At 41.8% G+C, this 19,908-nt stretch overlaps 1 protein-coding gene across 1 annotated transcript; it reads left to right on the forward strand.

The window, feature by feature from the left end:
* The first annotated feature begins 932 nt into the window (after positions 1 to 932).
* On the forward strand, positions 933 to 19,877 carry lrrc38b (leucine rich repeat containing 38b). The gene is made up of 2 exons (XM_030052601.1): positions 933 to 1,663; positions 16,469 to 19,877. The coding sequence occupies exons 1-2, from the start codon at positions 1,036 to 1,038 to the stop codon at positions 16,714 to 16,716; spliced, it is 876 nt and encodes a 291-aa protein (XP_029908461.1). The 5' UTR covers positions 933 to 1,035; the 3' UTR covers positions 16,717 to 19,877.
* The last annotated feature ends 31 nt before the right edge of the window (positions 19,878 to 19,908 follow it).

Here is a 19,908-nt window from a genome sequence, read left to right on the forward strand (position 1 = left end):
TTTCAGATGTAAACGATCCTCCTTTCTTCACACTATAGGAAGTGACATCACATGTTGACAACATGGCTCAGGCACGCCTCCGTGGAAATGAGGAGAGGGGAGAGGGCATGAGATAAACCGTGGCACACTCAGAGACAGACATTGGACGGGCATGGCTGTGTGCAGTTCAGGACTGCGATCTGCATGCATATGGCTCCTGTCTGGACATTTGGATTCTCTCTCCATAGCAACAGAGCTTTGATACCCAGCTGGACAGTGTATTATTGAGCTCTGCTCTGCTTTCACAGCATGTTGCAGAGCACTGGGAGATAGAGAGGGAATAAAAGGGAGGGGGGGACCTCACCATACATTTCAGCGATGTTCCGTGGGCTTCTCTCTTCTCTCTCGTTTTAGACCATCACGCTTTCCCACACAGCAACCTGGGACTAATGGAGGGATGCAACGATTTTACTCTTCACTTGTCATGCTTGAATCACCCCTCTGTGTATCCTTTTGTGTCAGAGACCCTCGTGTCTTTGTCTGTCACCGCTGCCAGATCGACTGTGGGGTAGCGTGGCGGACAGAGCCCCCTTCTCAACCCCCCTCTCCCTTGTCTGTGCCCCCGGCTTCTCATCACTCCCAGCTCGCTAGTGTCTATTTACCTCCGCTAAGCTACCCTCCCCTCTCTGTTAAGCTCCGTCTTTCTCCCTCTTCCTGCTGCTCGCTACCTCCCTCCCCTCGCTCCTTCAAAGCAAGCAGTCTGCTGTTCTATCCAGGCTACTTGCTACATGATCTCTTGGAAAACAGTATTCACCGCTGCTCTCTCGTCGCTCAACTCCTGAGCCCTTCCAGATTTCCATCTCGGCGACGGCAGGATGCTCCTTCACGAGGATTGATCCCCCTCCTCCCCCTTTCACTCTCCCCTTCCCCTTCCCTTTCCTAATCTCCTACCCTCTGACCCTCTTCCCCTTTTCACTCTTCCCACCCCCCACCCCTCCACCTATTCGTCCTTACCCCAAGCCTCCGCTCCCCCTAACTCATTACACCCCCTTGACCATGTTGCCATGTGTCTGCTGGCTCCAACTTGTCCTCATCTTGCTGTCCTCTGTCTTACGGACCCGGGGGGAGAACTGCCCAGTGACCTGCCTGTGCCCAGATCCTCACACTGTGGACTGCAGTGGCCGCGGGCTGACCCGTCTACCAGATGAGATCCCCTTGGATGTGCGCAGGCTCTTGCTGGCTGACAACTGGATACCCAGCATCCCCGCAGACTTCCTGGTTCTGTACAGTGACTTGGTCTACCTGGACCTACGGAACAACTCCTTGTCCCACATAGAGCCAGGCACCCTCAGCACCTCTTCCAGGCTGGTCTTCCTGGACCTGGGCAGCAACAATCTGACTGAGATCCCCACAGGGACGTTCGGGGAGTCCCGTAGCCTGATAAAACTCCGCTTGGGGAACAACCCATACTTGAGCATGGTCAGCGAGGATGCTTTCCTGGGCCTGACCTCTCTGAGAGAGCTGGAGCTGGAGCGTAATGCACTGTCTACCCTAAAGGTGGGGGCGCTGAGTCAGTTGCCCTCCCTGCGGGTGGTTAGGCTAGAGGGCAACCCTTGGGTGTGCAACTGCAACTTTGCCAACCTGTTTGTATGGCTGATGGAAAACAGTCACAAGCTTCCTAATGGTAAGTAATGATGCCTGGGAACTGCTGCTTTCAGTGTGCCTGACACTAATAAAAGCATATCAGAGCACAACACACATGACATTATCTGTAAATCCTTTGCCACAACACGGCTCTGTTCTATTTATGTTGTCCCTGTAGAAGAGGGAACCCCCCCTCCTCCCCTCCCCCTGTTCTAATTTTGTCTCTTTCTTCCTCCACCCCCATAGCCTATAGTGTAAGAGACCGAGTGTAATAAGAGACTATGAGATTTGCTCGGGAGGGAAAAACTATTGGGATGCTTTAAAATTGAACTTGACCCGGGTCAAAATTTAAAGTGATGTGCCACCTCAAAATGGTGCCCCTTCGTCCAGTGTGGGAAAAGAAAGAAACAACAACTCATATGAAGAATTTTTGCTTTTTCTTGCAGTTTCTCTGTTTGCACATTTCACCACCCACGTGAAGCAAATACTGGCTTCTGTCCTGCATGGTGGTTTATTATTATTACAGCAGATCAGTCAAGCTGGGGCCTGTATTTATATAATGCTTCTCATTTTATGGATAATGTTGTCAGGCATTACCATGAGTGCATTCATTTTTTTTTTCACACAGTGGCTTCCCCCAGTGGGAATAAAACCTCTAATCCTAGTCCCGTGTTAGTGTCACGCTCTATCCATTTAGCTATATAAGGCCATCGTAGTGGAGTATGATATTGCCTTTGTGTACCATTGTGATTCAGCCTGGAGGGGTGAGTTAGGTAACAAGACCGAAGTTTTGGTGTGTGAATGTGTGTGTGAGCATCAGCTGTATCCCTTTGTCTCAGGGAGACACTCTCAATGTGTGCATGCAAATCTAGGGAACAACAAGAGACAAAGGGGATCACCATGTTCCTACACAAGTATTATACAGTGGGTAAAATCTGCTTACATGGAGATGATTCGTCTCAACATCCAAAGCCAGTGGTTCCTATTGTGGGATGCTAGATTTGTCCTGCTTGAGAGACAAAGCACCACAATTGTTCAGTTCGGTGCTAATTTCTCCCAGTTGGCCGTAAACCACAGAATATCTCAACCATCTGTTTCAGAAACGACAAATCACCATCGTGAGTTGTTGTTTTTCCAGCGGGACAAGGCCGGTCTTATGGACATTACTGCTAATGTCCTTCACAATATAGAGGACAAAACAGCAGTTATCTAATAGGTGCGAGCCAGCACGTGTGGGAGCTAAGAAAGCAAAAATAAACAGAATTGACAGTCCGGCCAGTCATCACTAGTAACTTGTGCTGTTATATTCAGAAGATGGGCTGGATTTAACGTATTGCTTTGACATATGAGTATTAATATGAGAATCTGTGATGAATATGGCTCACAGCGTTGTGACAGTCTGACATGTCTGTCAGTGTCTGGAATTTAAAACATTCATAATTGGCCTGATGAATACATAAAAAAACATCCATGTGAGGATGTTTTTACTCTCAAAGAAGGAAAGGTTCAAATCAGAGATGAGCACTTGTATTGCTCTCACTGCTCCAAGCTTGTTCTGGGTGTGAAATGTTGATCTATATACATACATGCAAAGGGCATCAGCACTTTTTTTTTCATTTGCTCTTTGTCCACTGCCAAGAACTGTAAATATGACAGTGGAGATGTAATGGGTTTTCTGTTGTGCTGAGGTTTTCAGAACGTACTGTATATTGTTTTGCCGATTTTACAAATTAAAATCAAAGAACAAACCTAAATCCTGCTAGTTGCACATTTGCTGGCAGTGGCTTTAATTCATCTCCCCACACAAACACACACACACACACACACACAGGCTGGGTGTTGCAAAGTGCTGACAACTATCAAAAGCAAACTTCTCACACATTTAGGCCATGGTGTACTGTGCTATTGATACTGCTCTCATGCGCCTCTCCAAACTTTCTGCGTTTGCCCTGAAAATAGACAAGTTTGGGCCTACGAGGAAGGGAAGCTGATAAATTGGCAAAGAATACCTCATTCCCCCCAGCAAGAGGCTGCAAATGCATTCATCACAGGTTCTCAGTGGTGTCAACGGCATGGCATAATGAATTGCATTAGCAGTGCTGGCCAAGCAGACATCAACAGCAAACAAGGAGCCGAGGGCCCGGCCAAGCTCCTGGCATGGCTGCCAACTGGGCCCAATGTATACACACTCAAATTGAGTTAGTATGTGTATCTCACCTCATACACAGCTCTTACATCCCGATCAGTGACTGTTTGCTTTATGACCCCAGAGATAAGACCACCAGGCTGGGAAAAACACACTCGCACACACACACACACATAAACCCTCGCTCACGAGGATTATGTGGTGGGCAAACATATCAGCACTCTGCATTTGATCTTTTGTGGAGGATTTATTTTTGTCTTCTATTCTGAAACTACCAGAGGTGTCTTTAATAATGTACTTGCAATGCTAATAATTCTGGAGCTCAGGATGAAGGAAAAAAAACATTTCAGCAAGAGGAAAAATAACTGTTTGTCACCTTCGGCTGCTCTCTTCTAACACAATGCAAATGACTTCTGTAAGGGTCAGGGAGGACAAAACAAATGTTGCACTCAAGTGAAAATGTCTTCCAAAACAATCCACCGTCTTCTTTTATGTATAATTTATAGAAGACTTGCCTTGCATCTTCCAGCTCTGCTGAGAAAAATTCTAAATAAACTCTGACACAGCCGACAAAGAGTAGCCAGCACTTAAGACTTGAAATTAAAACCTGAGTGTTGCTGCATTAAAACATGTATGCTCACATGCATTTGTACATGTGTTTTTATGTGTACCTGCATATGCTGTGTGCAGTAATCTTCAAATACCCTCAAATATCTTAAATATCTCTTATTTCAGTCACATAGATGAGGTCTTAAATCACTGGACTTAATGTGTGCTCTCATTGCAAAACCCTAATATTTGAAAATTTATACATGACACCAATAATGTCAGATGGAAATCTAGTTATTCTGTGTGGGTCACAACAAATGATCATAGGCAATGTCCCTGAAGGATTCTGTGGAGAAAGAAATGAGCTTTAAATCAACATTTTACTTTGGAATATTTTTGTCCTCTAAGGTGCTGCCAAAGCCAGCATTCACACTTCTTTATTCAGGCGTTTTATTAGTCATTTATGAATGTTGTTATCAGCAAATTGCAGCAGACAAAGCTATTTCTTGAAACCACTTGACACCTGAAAGGCCCAAATAAAAACCAAAAAACAAACAGGGTCACAATGTATTAGCTTTTTATCTGTGTTCAAATTATATTTGTTATTGGCAGGATAGAAGCCCCACGGGCAGCCAGTATTAGTTGTTCACTGCGGAAATTGTACATAATCATACATGTAATTATAGAGCATTTGTTGTATAAAAGTGAACAGGGAGAAGTGAGTGATTATTCCCCAATTATCCTCCGTCCTTGGATCCACTGTCACCACTGACACTCAGTGCGTTTTCCCCGACCGAACAGTGACTTTTGGATGTTTCAAAGTTATCAGACTCAGAGTGGTGCTTACTACAGGTCCCAAGAGCAGCCAGCCTTGATAGCTGACCGTTCATTATGCGCACTTCCACTGAGTACTGCGAGAGTGTGCGCTCTCATCCTGAGTCTATATGGATACCAGGATCATTTAAAAAGTCAGTGTTGAACAAACAGAGCAGCGAGGAGGATTACAGCGAGTTGGATACACGAGCGTGGCTGGTTCACACGGGCATCACATTGGCAGACCTAATTAACATAATGACTGAGCTCTGGATAGGGGGAAAATATGATGACCTATTCTGTGGAGCACCGCATTGGAAGTGGTTACACAATAACAGATGGACGCTCATTAGCGAATGAGGTTGACTTGATAAGCTTCTCAATATGTATCAGCTCTAACAACCATCATGCATGTGGGTGTTTCATCCTAATGTCTCATTCATCATAAAACAAATCAATTACAGAGCCAAAAATGACTGTTTTAAATTGTACATCAATGCTGCCTTCCTTTAAACAGGCGGTAAACTCTGACAGGAGCAGAACTGCTGAGTAGAAATCTGCCACCAATTTCAAAGTTGCAATAAATAATGCAAAAAATAGGATAATTGCTTCAGATGCTTTTCCAGATGTGCAATATTGATGGTGTCACATGATCAGATCCGACATATATTCTCAGATGGGATAACGAGTTATCGGATGCTGTTCCATGTGATGCACATGCCGTCACTTGTGAAATTCATGTGGCTTTTCCACCAGGGAATTATATTTTAGCAATCATCTTGAGGTATCCGCGGTTCCCTGCATAATAGAACAGTGTAACAGCTGCGGCGCACATGTAGCATACCCAATTCCCATTCCACTTTTCACATCTTGATTTCCCCTGTGATTTGGAGCTCACAGAGCAGCACACTTTTCTGTTTGCATAACTTTGATTACTGCAGGTCAGTGTGATGAGTGGGTGGATGATGCTTAAAATTCTGGACTTTTTTTTTTTAGATTAAATAAACAGATTCCTTGCTGTAGCTCAGGTTTTTAAGATGTGCGTTATTACTATTAGGTCAGCTGAGTTTTGATTTTCAGATTGATGTTATGCTGCAAAGTGATCACACTGCATGATTCAGAAGGAAATCAATCAAATCAATTCGTAAACAAACACACTGCCCGGCTCCTATAATTTGACTAGGGTTGTTTTGTGTTTAGATACAATTTGCACGAGTTTTTCTCGCCACCAATCAGCTCCATAAATGTTTTATTGGAGGGATGAGTGTAAACATGATCCACCGCTGTCTCCAGTGCTCTTGGGTTAAGGATGAACAAAGGCCATGTATAATTCAGAGTGACACAGTTCTACGGCACATTGGCCAGGGTAATTGGAGCCAGAGCTGCCTACGGGGCAGGGCAGGCCAACATCCCATGGGAGATTGGGGCTGAGGCCCGTCGTGGCGCGGCCATCAACACTCGTCATGACCTGCACAGTTCCACTACAGAGTGGCAGTTCATGTGACAGGGTCAAAGTCTGAATTTTCCTTCACAGCCTATCGAGTTGCTCCCTGGAGACCTGTTACCACACCGCATGAGCACGCTGCAAATATAATGCCTTTGCCCGCCACTACATAGCGCACGCATGATATTATTGCCCTGCATTACTTGCTATCTTTGCCGCCAGTGGGCATGAGATGAGAAAATATCTATTCCATTAACGGAAGCTGACGGCTTCTTTTACCTTGGCCTAATTCAATGTTTATTTAAAGTTGGGCAGTGAGTGAGAGTTTTGTCAGGGGAGAATGGAGTGTAAAAAGGTGCACAGCCTTACACTGTGTGATAGCTGCTGCATGCACAGACCTAGAAAAGCATAATCTGCCTACATGAGAGATGAAACATGGAGAGGTGAAAGCGGTAGTTTGCCAGTTCTTTACTACTTCATGCAAGATGGATTCTGCTCCTTTGTGCATGTGCTTGTGTGGTCCAGTGTGGATCAGGAGATTTCTAAAACCTGCACGCCATTACACTGCAAACATGTCCACCTTAGCAAGTCATTCGGTCTAATACTGAGTGGGATGAGATAATCCCACTTATTTCCAATACAGTTTCACTTGGTTCAAGCATTCCACCGGGAACAAGTATAAACATGTTGAAAAAAGGCAGAATAAGGCAGATCAGTCCGGTAGTATCACGAAAATGAGACTTGATCCAAGAAAAATCTGGAAACAAATTAATTAGCATTGGACACAAGTACGATTATTTCATCTTACTGGCAGATTTTACCTTGTTGCAAGAAAAACAAGATTGAGGCTAAACAGTGAATGAGACTAAAATACTTGAAGAGTTTTTTTGGCAGTGTTGCTTTTTTTTTTTTTTTTTTAATTGCCATTTATAGTCGTGACAACAACAAATGGACAGGCTGCTTTCTGTTGTGATGACAAGTGGTGGAAAGGCAGCTTCTCCAGAGTCTAGGCACAAAACTAGGAATAATTTCCTGTGCGCATTTGTGCTGTTGAGATGAGACATTTTGAGTATGCCTATGGTACAGTGATGTCAGTGAGTCTCCACGCAGAAGGAAACCCCTCCTGAGTGATTCACCCTCACCCCCACTGTCACAGGAATGCTTGTCACTTTGTGCATTCACACATTCTCCTCCTCTCCGCTCGCCTCCGTCTTTTACTCTCTGCTTGCGAGTCTCTTGCCATGTTTCCTGCAGACTTCTCACAGAGTCTCTCTGTGATTGCAACTGAATAATTCTCCAGTCTCTCTTTAATTATGTCTGTGAGGTTCGATTTCTTCCCATCTACTGAGTGTTGGATTTGAGTGGCACATTCCTCCAATGTGATAATGCGGGGAGAGGATGGTTTTTTTTTAATGAATTATTGTCACTACTGGATGGCCTGATGGATGTATTAGATCACGACTCACTTTAAAAGCGTCCACACAACACCGGTGATTTGGGTAATCACATGCAGACTTGAGTGTGGCTGTGAGCTTGCCCAACAGGAGTCTGCAGAAGCAGGACTGGTGATTTTGCCAGTGCTGTCGATAGACAGATCAATCAGGACAGGCGATGTGTGGCGGTGAGGGGTGGTAGCAGAAACAAGCCTCTGATATCAGTCTGTCACAGCTCGGTAGATCAATCACAGCCGAGACAGAGCGTGGGTTACCAGCAGATCGCCTATCCCTTAGGCTGGCTGTAATCCTAAATGTAATCCATCAACTGTCCATGCCAGGTATGTAACATAGCCAGTGTGGGACGACATTACCTGATAGTGCAAGGGCATGATTTGTGCCTCATTACTGTATCATGTTCCAGCATCATTATTTCTGATCCTAGTAGTATTTGCAATCATTTTGAAGCTCGTGGATAAGGTTAGACTCAGTATATGGGGCCAAAATTGATATTATGATGCTGTCCTTTGCCAAAAAACAACCCCGCAGGCTGTTTGTACAGCAGGTTATTACAACCTGTGGTGGTGACCTCTAGTGGCCCTGTAAACAAAGACACTATGGTGTGATATTAAAGGAGCGTCAGTTAAAGAGCAGTGTTCCTGTTTAGCTAGCAAACCTCTCATAACCTTAATGCTGACATTCCCCTAACCTTAATAGGGTTATTTGACCTGCCTAAATGTTTTCACCTTGAGAATGTGTCCAATTGGCACATAAGCTAAATGGTAGTAGAGTAACACAGTTCTCACATTATTTGTATCCACAGCATGGAATTGTTGTTTCAGTGTTTGTGCTTATTTATTATATTTCATGACACTGTCTCCCCCCCATCAGAGCAGACAAGGGGCCATAGCCAGGCTTACCCCAACCACAGCCTGCATCCAGCGCATACTGGACAGATTCCACAGAACCAAGATCAGATCATTTGAGGAAGCAGCATCTCCAGCATCAGTCATGAGCCTCTACAGCAATGAAGAGCCCATAAGAACAGTTTTAGAGAGGCCTGTCAATATAGCATGCAGGTTACTGGCATAATTCAAAGATCACAGCACAACACGCAGCAAACCAGACGGGCAGACATCTCCAGAGAATTAAAAATGCTTCATGTAATAAAAAATGGCTCAACTTTGGCCTTCTGCCATATCTGAAGTGAGATTTCCATCACACGTCAGCATGAAAATCTAAAAAAGTACATTTAGCGGTGGTTGATGTGTGACATTTATGAGCTGGCAATGGTGAGCTGTCCTTTCTGGTGTAGTATAGTAATTACTATCCAAGCAATGTGACATAATTTGGATGTTTCTAAAAAATCTAATATTCCAAGAATCATCTTTCATAAATAACCATATGGTCAAAAATAGCACCTAAGCATCGGCTCTGTTTACAAAGTGCATTTCAACTCAGCAGTGTTTTCATTAGAAAAGTGGGTCAGGGTGAGGTAAGGTAAACAAATGTTTTGTACTGGAAGTAATATAAGCAACGCTCCTCAAATGTGTTGTTAATGATGCCCACCATTAACTATTTAAATATCCAGTATGTACTATTTCCTTATTATTAATACAGCACATTGCTGAGAAATCAGCACTAATATGGTACATTGTAATTCCAGCATCAAAGAGTAACCTCAGCGGGCTGCTTCTAAAATTTGGCTTGATTCTGTGCAAAACAGTTAACAGCTGACTGTTACTTTATGCATCATAAGTAGCAGAAAGAGGAACTTTTAAAAAAAGCAAATCTTAAAGAGGCGGGCAGAAAATATGAAATGCATGGTTGTGTTACAAATTGAATGAAAAACCTGCAGGTTACCATTAATATTTCTTGACCACAGACCACATTAAAGACAAAGAGAACTTTGCTGCAGTTGAATAAACTTGAAAATCCAATCCATTGGAGAGGCTGTCCTGCCTGCTTGTGCCTGAGATGAATGGACACTATTTATATTCACAGTGCACTCATTGCATGGCAAAGTAACTCATCACCTCAGAGACTTAGCCTTTGCCTCTGAGAGGCTTCTGTCTGGTCTTGTCTATCCTAGCAGCTTGATTTATAACAGCAGAGACTAAGATTTGCTCAGTGAACATATGGCCCCTGCAGGAGATACACTATTATCATATTTATCATGATCAAAGCAGAATAAGTGAGCAGGACGATGCTGGACAGAGCAAACAATATTGGGCAGTTTTTACAAAATTCTATTCTCATTCTTAATATTAGAATGTCACGCAGTACATTATCAAATATCTATTTGTGTATAAGACATTTTTACACATACTTTCTCATTTGTTTTGGCACAAGTGGGCTTTGCGTCAGCATGTGCTTACGTTTCAGGTTCAAAAGTTGAAGCGATGCAAGTCGAGACTATCTGAATTGCAATTTCAAAAGCCTATTAACAGCAGCAGAATACATGATTTGCCAGGAGACATGCATTTCTAGTGCAGCTACACTCCTGCGACAGATAAGCGCTGAAATTACATGATGGGGAAGGCCACAGACTCATTACGCCGTTTGAAAATGGGGAAAATTACTGAACAGCTGTGGTGTTTGGCCAAAAGTGGAGTCTTCTGCAGTAAAAGCCCATAATGCTAGTTTCTCAGTATTACAAACTCATCTATGACAAAATGTGCAGATCTCTCATTTAGAGACGATGTGCAAGTGATTCAGAAGTGAATATTGCTTCAGATTAAGTATCCATTTTTTCCTGATGTTTATTAGTTTGCTCTTAATGTCATAGGCTTTAGTCTATAAATATCTGTTATGCAAAAAAATTATTATGTAATTCTGATACCGAATTAATAAAGAGAGAATAGCTATCTTTGCAGCGTGACTGTGGCTGACGCTCGCTGAGGCTTTGACATCATCCTCATTTCCTTCCTGCTCTTGATGGAAACAGGGACGCTTGCATGTGTCACAACTATACAGACACACACTGAGTGGCAAAAACACTCTTGCATGTAACACTCATCTCCTGCTTGTGAATTCATGTGCATTTATAGATAATCTGTGAACCCATTCTAAACATCTGTCCTGCATTTTTGTAATCTTGCCTGACATTAGTCATATAGATTTGATATACAGTATTTGACTTTCTCCACTGTAAAGAGGTTGTAAAATGGCAAGAATGAATCATTTGCACAACTAAATGGAATAAAAATAGAGAGAGGCATAGAACTGTATAAGCAGGGCTTGACCATTGATTTTTGTGACATGATTGTTACATTTGTTTTTTAAAGCTGCTTGCAGATGGTATATTGGGTGTAAGTTTTCTTTTCTTTTGTAACCTGAAGTACTTAAAGTCCTGATGTTGGTTTGCCATCTGACATTAATTCACAGAAGAACAAGAGGAAGAATTGGTACATAGCTTACATTTTCCAATGCAATCCGTATCTTTTATGTTTACAAGTGTTATTATACAGTTTTAAAATAAACTAGGTTTTGGCGGATTTTCCAAGATTTTTTTTTTTCATCTGCTGATGTGCTGTTTGTGGTGTAGTGCTACGTGTGCTAAATGCTGAATTCATTGTCTCCCATCCTGCTGAGAATGCCTATGGTACATGCATATGCATATAAATGTGCACATGCACTTAGGGGGTTTCAAAATATGGTCAGCCTAACACAAATGAGTGTTTTCTGAGTGAGCTATCTCACAAGCGAGCCACAAAGAGTACTTGGTTAAAGTTAGGAGAAGGTTCTTGTCAAGGTTAGGGTTAAGGTCAGGCAACTAAAAGTTAGATTTAAATTAAGATTAAGGCTATGCAACTGAAACTATTTGGTTAAGTTTATGGTAAGGTTTTGGTCAAGGTTAAAATGACCTGATGCTAAAAATTAAAACTTCACTCATGACATAAATATCCCTTTAACATGAGTTAAGAACTGAAACCAGACCATTGATAATAATGGCAAAAGTATCTGTGCTGACCTCTGCATTTTTTCAGTATGAAATTACCATAGTTTTCTTGCATTTTAAGACATCATTGCACTGGGTCTTGTGATAGCAGCTTGGACAGAACATCGAGGCAGTCCTGAGCCTTTAACCTCTCACCACGGCGGCTGACTTTCCTTTATCAGCAGAGGTGTAATGCGCTGTAGAGTGGCCAAGGTGCAAGTCTTGAAATTAAAGCTGCTAGCACCTGAATTTGAAATCCGATGACTTTGGTGACCTCTTGAGTCCCAGAGAAGGTAATGCGAAACTGTCTTGATGCATAATGAAACTAAATTACAAACTTGTGTAAAGATGCCAGGTGTTTCTGCCTCAGTGCAAGAAGGGTTGACCAGGAGCCAAATTCAATTCAATCAGTCCATCAGTCAGTCAAACGGTGCACTTTCAGCTCCTATTGACTGCTGCTTGTTAGCTCGGTGTCACAGCCTCACTAAGCTTTGCAACTACAATCTGTGCATCACAAAAGAAATATTTATGAAGTGTTGTGTGTAGCTGCCAAAGCTAAAGTCATGTTAAAGTACTAAGACAGACAGCCTACTGGAGCCCAGCTGTAGAGTATCTCTGTTCTTGATGACACACAGGTGAATGATGTGGGTATCCTCATTATTCCCAACCCTGTCTCCTAAAAACTGCTCTCATACAACTATACACTGCATTCTCAGTTACATTTCATGGGGAAGGTATTTTGTCGTGGATTAGGTTTGTTGGCAATGTATCACTAGAACATTGGTAATCACTTAGTCTGACATTAGCACTAGCAGGCAGGAGGGTTGGTGGGTGGCCAGACAACCAACTTTCAACAAGGCAACCCAAACTCCAGTCCAGCGTGAAGTGATGGTGGCATTCAAATTTTGCAAATGTTGCTTATGTTACATTACCATAACCAAGTGGTTTTTATGTCTAAGTGGCTTCAGTGCCTAAATTTAACCATGTGACGCTGACTCGTTATAAAAGCCAGAAGGAAAGATTCGTCAGAAACAATCATCATCCACGACAAAATGCATTTCCCCCTAAACATAATTAAGAACGCAGTTGTATGGGACTGTAATTTCTAGGACCTTGTGTTTTTTTCTGGTGACTGAAACAACAGCGACAGTTGATGCTTCACACTTTGCTTCGTATTGTGGAACCGGACAATATCTGAACTTGTGTGTGTGTGATTGCATACACACGAGCAGAACAGCCCCTCCTTTGTGCTGCGTGGCAGAAAATGAGACACACAAATCTATTTTAAGAGTGACTGTCTCATTCTTCTACAGCAGCTATATAATGCTATCAAAACCAATTTGATAATGACATATTGGATAAATACTTCACCTTGCCTGTCTTGACATTTGCTGCATAAAACAACAGTGCAGGAGTATGACTTTGAGGGAAAACTGGGCTGCAATTTTTTTTGGGGGTATTTTGGTTTAGTTTGTGAGAATGCTTTGCTTTCCTCACTAATTGCATGTGATTGAATGTTAAACGAAATGTGAGAATCTGTATCTTGGACTGAGGGATTAGACTCACTGAGTTTTATCTTTAAGAGTTTTGTTACAAACCTAATTAATACTGTAGAGACTGAATGAGAGACGCATTGACACCAATTCCATTCCATCACTGATTTCCATTGATTGTTTTTCCACTGTCGCTTAACGGTCAATGCTGATTCAAAGTTTCCTCTTCTTATTGCATTTGTTTGTAAATGAGCATGATAACCGATTCCATTGATGAGTCACCTCACTCAATATAATCACATTAGTTCACCTTGCTAGCAGGGTTTTGTTGTAAAATGAAGAATACAGAATATTAATAACACATGAATGAAACAAATAAAGGTGCTAATTGAAGTCAAAATGAAGTTGGTGTACTGAGTGCACCGTACTGTGGCCAAAAGTAAGAGGTTATTGCACACAGAGCAGGTTTTAAATTGTGCTGACTATTGAGCGAAAACGCAGAGGTGGTGTACTGCTGTGCGTGTGTGTGTGTGTGTGTGTGTGTGTGTGTGTTTGCATGTGCAGTATCTCTGGAAAGTATCCACCCACGTTGTCAAGGCTTCATCTCCACCTATGAGTTAACATTCGCATCAATATGTCTAGCTTTTTCATCCTGCTATAGCGAGGCACTGTACCCACTGTATAGCAGTTTATCCTCCCAAACATTTGCAGAGCTAGGAGTTTGAAAATAAATGTGTTATATATCACTAATACACCCTCTGGAGCCGCGCTGACAGTCATACTCTGTCAGATTTAAAATGTGACTGAAAGGTGATTTTTAAGTGTGTCGACCTCAAGGTTGTCGGTAAAACTAGGTGTCGACACGGATGAGTCAGTCAATGAATGAATGAGCGCACTACTTGTTATATAATTTGCCATCAAAGAGCGTTCTCATCTGACAGGATTTACAACTCGAAAAAATTGAATTCCTTTTACTTGCACTGGCAATTTCTCCTACAGCTCGTATTAACCCAGAACTGCCATGATTTAAAACACAGCCGTGCCAGCATTCCAGCTGCAAACTGAACCTGTGGAAAAGTCTGAGATGAGCACAGCATGCAAGTATGTGCTCTGGCATGAAAAGTGCACAATGTTTTCCCACCACAGAAGGATTATATGAAAGAGGCATGAAGCAGTCAGTGATCTGACACTGAACCAGTGCTGTGGACGGGCATTTGCATCTACCTTCAGCTGAGCCGACTCTTGTCAAATTCCCTGGTCGAACCAAGAAGATTTGTAATGTGAGTCAAGTTTAAATTTTTAACTCAAGGCTTTCCTTTTTAACCACAAACAAAGCCGCTCGCTGACCTTAGCCAACCTGGAAAAGGTTAGCGGTGTCCTTTCCCTTGAAGACGTGGAGTAAGACATGTCATTGTCAGTGTCCTCCTCAGTTTAAATGATGTCTGAGCAATAAACTATCTGAAAGTCACAGAGACACCGGAGAGCATGACTCACTGATTTATCATTCTTTCATCTTGTGATGAGTTCGGTCAAGGTGCCCCTGTCTCTGACTGTGCCTTTACTGATATATCAGTGAAAATTTCTGAAATGTAACCAGGAGTCACATGTAATAATAATAATAATAAAAAGTACATGTTTTCCAAAGGGACTTTTGTGCACTTTGGCGGTTGAAATGGAAATGATATAAATGAATGTTTATTTTTATCCACCACGCTCCAAATACAAACGGCAACCAAGAATTCCAAGCATTTTTCTCAACATGTGTATGTAAGAAGACTGTGTGTAAGTGCAGCAGTGTGGGGGTATACCTGGACTTAATATTTTTATAGGCTTACTACAGTGACAAATCATACAAACACTTCAGATACAGTGCAAGTGGACAATTTCATGTGCTAGACGGTATTGAGATTCAGACACAGCACGGACCAGCTAGATTTGGTATGTCACAAATCTGACAGCCAGTCCTGCCAGCTGACACGGTGGTGCTTTGCATATCATTAGCAACAGCCCCACCGGCAAATCAAGTATCATTTTCAAAGGACCAACATGACCAACTTGAAATGGCTGCTTCATATGAGCAATATTCATGAAACTATGAGATTCGCTGATTTTTTTTTTTTTTTCACATGGACTGATTGATACAAGCTGTGGTTAGGTGGGCGGGGACTTTTTGCATATTCATAGATAGTGTACTTAATTAATGAGTGCAAGTTTAGGAATTACATCGCAGCCATTCTGAGGGAGGAAGGGATGTTTTTCATAGATAAAACACTGCTAAATATGTAATATCGATGAACAAAGATGATTTTCAGGGGTTTAATCAATGAGGGGGGTACTTTAAGTTTGATGATACTTGTGATTTTTTTTTTTTTTTCATTGCGGCTCAAACTTGTTCCATCCCATGTCGACAAATAAACAAGTCAACACTAAATTCAATGATATAATAATTTTGTTCTTCAATGCGTTTTCCCTGTCTTCTGAGAAGGTGATGGAAGTGGAACCTTATTCCTACATCGACCATTTTGAATTTATGTTGCCCTCAAGGTGGAAAATACCCCCGAGGCTGACATATGAAAAAGTGTCCTTGACACATAAGTGAGGACTTCCAGTAGACCTAACAGTTAACAAAGTAAGAAGAAATGTCATGAACAGCTACAATGGCTGCTTCAACCCTCCACAGAAGCTTATTAGCTCTGCCAGGTAACTAGGGAACCACCCAGGCTACATTCCAGTACTTATCTAGTAGGATGTATTACTAAAAATGTTCGTCCAGATTCTTGAGATCCATACATTTATAATTGTTTTTTTTTTACGTGGGGAGATAAAAGTCAGGTTCCTGTTGTGTGTGTGATGTGTATCCTGGTGCACAACAGTGGGACAGCTTGGCTCTAGCGCTCTATCAAGCCTTAACTATGATGAATATGAAAGCGGCCGCCATGGGAATAACATCTATCCATTTGGCATTACTCTTTTTTTTTCTATCGTGAATACCAAGATTGTCTGATCTTATGTGCTCTTTCACCGCAGGAGTGGAAGGCATGGAGTGCTCTCTCCCCATGGACGGCAGGCGTGTGTCACTTACCCAGCTATCAAAGGACAGCTTCCGTGAGTGCCAGGTCACCCTCACCCTGACGGATCTGCTCATCATCATTTTCTCTGGCATCTCAGTGTCAGTGGTGGCAATCATGACAAGCTTCTTCCTGGCTTCAACTGTTCATTGCTTTCAGCGCTGGAGCAAAGGCACCAAGGGGGATGAGGAGGAGAGCGAGGAGTGAAAGGGGACTCTGTTTTCAGGGCCTCGCTCGTCCTGCCTCTTTGTCAGCGAGAGGACAGCATGGACGGCGTGCACTGTTTGTGACAAGTTTCACACCGCTTCCTCCCTGGTGACCATCCGGGACTGGGAATGGTAGGACTTCGCCTAGCAAGGTGGGAGTTGTTATCTTTGCACATGGATATCTGAAACACGACAACAAAGGACATTCCAAAGAGATGAGTCAAAGCCCCAACAAAAATTAGTGCTCTACTTTCAAAATAGTTCTTATTTTTGTCTGTGAGAGCCTGTGGTCACCCTTTTATGGTCATTAGCTCTTTAATGGTAAACACCAATATGAAAAATGCCAACACTTTTGCAAAGCAAGAAAGATGGGGAAAAAAGAAGATGAATTGTCATTACAGTGCTGTCACATTAGTCTTAGAAAAGACTTACCAACATCAAATTACATTTACGTCCAACTTTGGAGTCAGAAATCCTGTGAAATGACATTATTCAAAGTTAGCATGACCTTTTAAGTGACTGCAGGCTTACAGAGCGTGAATGATTGTCATCGGAGCTTTGTCTGTAAAGGAGAGAGTGTTTGCTCTTGCAAGAGCAGATGTCATATCGACTCGTATCCTCAGTATTTCGACTGCCTAAAACGTGGTATGCCGGCATATCCTGCCATTTACAACGTCTCCTTCGACAGCCTAACTTACTTACATTCAAATCTGGTTCACAAGCATCAGAAATGGCAAACCCTTTTTGTTCCGGCTGCATGGAAGATTACAGTGTGATATAGATGTCAGTCCCGCCACAAGGATCGGTGTAATACAGAAATGTTAAGCATCAGGCAAAGGCAGGAAGAATTTCCAGTGGCTCAACATGTTATCACAACAGTATATTCATCATATAATCACAAATTTATATACCAAATAAAACAATGTACAGTCAGGAAAATGTTAGACAAACATATAAATCCTCAAGAGGATATATCCTTAGATTGATTACTGTGAACTGTGTAGAAAGAGATCCATAGAATATCTATAATCTTGAAAATTATGGCAAATATAGTATTGGCATAGTCTATGTAGAGATTTTATGTCAAAAGAACACACTAAATGGTGAACCTTGTACCTGATTTTGGCCCCTAACAACACTAACTGGTTTTGTCTTCATCTGCCAAAGATTAGTTTTAGGCAAACGACAGAGTGCATCTAGGGACTCTCATGTGGATTTGTTGTGTAGTGTGGTAGGGAAGGCTCCTTAACAGAAGGCAGCAATATAGCCAAATCACATAACCATGCTCAGACTATTGTCCGTTTATTAAAGACCGTCCAGTAGATCTTCAAGTAGATCTTTTAGTAGATCTTTCTGTACCTTCCAGTTTGAGTGCATCAGAGCTGCTGACATAAAACCTTGGAACAGGCTCATATCGAAAGTTTGACGATATCAACTAGAGTTCCTTCTGAAACCAGTGCACTGAATTTTATGTTGTTGATTTTTGTGTGCATTCTGTATGTTAAAGCCCTCCTTCATTAGGATTTGGAATGCACCTGGAGTGGATGCTTTGAATATTTTTTTTCTCTCCCTGCACTCCCCCAGCAAAGGTATATTGCACTGCTTCTCAGCATTCTTGTAAGGCATGAATAATTCAGCAAAAATGAGATATGAAGCAGAAAGAATGTCAAGCTTCTAAATGCAAACATGCCGAGGAAAGAATACGAGCCATGAGCAAAGAGAGCCATTCATTTCTCTGTGGTTAGCAAAAGACAAAGTATAAAAAATTCAAATGCTTCTGTCCCACAGAGCAACTGGTATCGTAATATTCAGTGTGCAGTATTTTGCAGCGAAGTTTGGAGAAATGACAAGAAATAAATGTGGCCTTATTGTTCATTTGTCATTTTCCATGAGTCTCAGCCTCAGTAAAAAGCACAATGATTTCACATCGAACCAATGCTACTCTACTCTCTTAACAAGGATGTGGCACACAACATGTTAATACCAACTTGTATTAACACAACGCACGTTTTTCTTAAAGATACTCTATGTTAGTCATGCATGTGTTTTTTTTTTTTGTTTTTTTTTTAATTTGGCAGGATTCAAACGTGTTCGTGCGGGACACTTTGAGGACACATGCCCACGGGAAGGTGACACTCAGAAAAAGTTCAGATTGAGTCGTATCTTAAAGGGGAACACCAGTGAATCTTATTTTTCGAAATATCCCATATTCCTATTCTCAGTGGCAGGTTTAGTCTATAATAGTGAACAATGAAAATTACCTCTCACACCATCGAGGCGGGACACCCTCGATGTGTTACTTCCACAGCTTATGTTTTATGGTCTGAAGCTGCACACCAGAAAAAGCGTGAAGTTTATTTGATTTAGTTGAAGTCAGAAAAGCAAGTTTCCTCGAGTTTCCTCCTTAATTGGCGTAAGAGGTTCAAGTTATACATCTGCCCTCTATCACTATTAACTTTTTTGAGTTGTTTGCGTTCACAAATAGTGATTATGCTGCTCAATGCCACAAGAATAGCAAATGAATTCATTACGTTGCGTGGTTTTCTCCTTTAATTGATATAAAACTACTTTCTTAACAGATATCAGAATGCTAAGAGCTTAGTCAAGGAGTCAGAGAAGTACTTTTTATACATATCATTTCCAACTACTGTGTAGTTACTGTATATTTACATTACAATTTATTAGCTTAGCTGTTAGCTTGAAGCATATGTTAGCATGACATATTCCTTTCTTTTACTCATTTTATTAAGTAACAAATATCAGTACATTAGAGCATGCAGCGTTGAGGTTACCTATATAATTCAGATTCATGTCTATTTTTCTATTAAAGCCTTTAGAGTGAAGCGTTTATTTACTCTGTTGGTCCACAAGGAATTTCTGCCATCATACCCCCTGAAAGCAGACAGCGGTTGGGTGCTTTCCTACATTTTGTCTTGACATAGCTTCAAATACCAAAATCCATGTCATGTTTTGTCAGAAAAAAAAAAACAAATGTCAGAATGGCTCAAAATCTGTGTGAGGTGACAGCGAGAGGAGAGTGTAAAGTTGTTGATGCAGCTGAGTGCAATTCAAAATGTCACAAAAACACTGTCAAACAGAAAGTATGTGTATCTGTATATTGATGTTTAGTAAAAAACAAAGAAATAAAATCCTTTTTTCTGCCCTCTGGTATTTATTTATTTATTTTATTAGT

This window comes from Myripristis murdjan, chromosome 5 (genome assembly GCF_902150065.1).
Source record: "Myripristis murdjan chromosome 5, fMyrMur1.1, whole genome shotgun sequence".
In the NCBI taxonomy this organism is placed as follows: domain Eukaryota; kingdom Metazoa; phylum Chordata; class Actinopteri; order Holocentriformes; family Holocentridae; genus Myripristis; species Myripristis murdjan.